Consider the following 1,128-nt stretch of genomic DNA (forward strand, 5'->3'; position numbering starts at 1 on the left):
GTCATAATCCAATACTATACTGGGCTATTACTATTACTATGCCATACTATAGTATACCACACTGTGCTGTGCTGTGCTGTGCTATACCATACTACACGATATGCTGTGCTAAGCTGGACTGTACTACTGCAGGTAAAATACAGTTTTGGAACCAGAATGTTTCCCGGTTTGATCCCCGACATCTATCTATCTATCTATCTGTCTGACAGACTAGACGTAAACTTAATTTAAGTGATTTATTCATAGTAGGTCTTGGTTGTCGTTGGTGGTTTGACAGCCTTTGCCAGCTTCCTAACAGGAAATCCAAATCAAAGCGCTGACTCCTCTCCCACTCCCTCAGTCTCCCTGGTGGTCATTCGTCATGTCTGAGTCAATCAGACTGCCGCTCTATCTGGCCTCCTTGCTAGACTTCACACGTCGCTGGACTGCACACGGGACAGCGGGCCCTTTACAGTGAGACGGGGACAGACAGCCTTACATCATAGGCAACTTCTAAAAGTAGAAAGGAGGGCTGAATGTCGGTGCTCGGTGCCAGCGTCGGGACCGCACTCTAGGCAGAGAGGCGAGCGCGCGTAGCTAATGGAGAGGCGTCCTCGCCAGGTTTGCACTGACTGAAGCAATCTAATTATAGAGAAAGTTTGGCAAACTGTCTATCTATGATGCAATGGGAACTCACTGTGAAATGACTCCCGTCCATTCGCCGGTCTATCTGTGTCTCTCTCTCTCTCTCTCTTTCTCTCTCTCTGCCTTCTTCCTATCTTGCTGACCTGTCCCTTGCGCACGCGCGCGCACACACACACACAGACTCTCACACACACACACACACACACACACACAGTCTCTTCTTCCGCTGTCAGTTGTATTTTGCAGTGCAGGACAGAGCCAGCAGCTGCTCATAAGTATTCATTAGGTCCTGCTTTTGGATTACCGTGGACAGATTGTGATTGTGAGTGGAGAGGAGAGCAGAGAGAGGAGGTGACTGGTCTCTCACAATGTGCTGCTGTATGCTCCAGAACACAACACACTCTCTCTCTCTCTCTCTCTCTCTCTCTCTCTCTATCTCTCTCTCTCTCTCTCTCTCTCTCTCTCTCTCTCTCTATCTCTATCTCTATCTCTATCTCTGTCTCT

At 48.5% G+C, this 1,128-nt stretch overlaps 1 protein-coding gene across 1 annotated transcript in view; it reads left to right on the forward strand.

The window, feature by feature from the left end:
- Positions 1-361: 361 nt before the first annotated feature.
- LOC306924967 (epithelial discoidin domain-containing receptor 1-like) overlaps positions 362-1,128 on the forward strand; it is a gene marked incomplete at its 5' end in the record, with an annotated part of 32,394 nt that continues 31,627 nt past the window's right edge. Inside the window, one exon of the mRNA XM_079503646.1 lies at positions 362-453. Coding sequence (XP_079359772.1) covers positions 362-453 — 92 coding nt within the window. The remainder of the gene's footprint in view (positions 454-1,128) is intronic.

The sequence above is a fragment of the Electrona antarctica genome, assembly GCF_951216825.1.
Source record: "Electrona antarctica genome assembly, chromosome: 6".
In the NCBI taxonomy this organism is placed as follows: domain Eukaryota; kingdom Metazoa; phylum Chordata; class Actinopteri; order Myctophiformes; family Myctophidae; genus Electrona; species Electrona antarctica.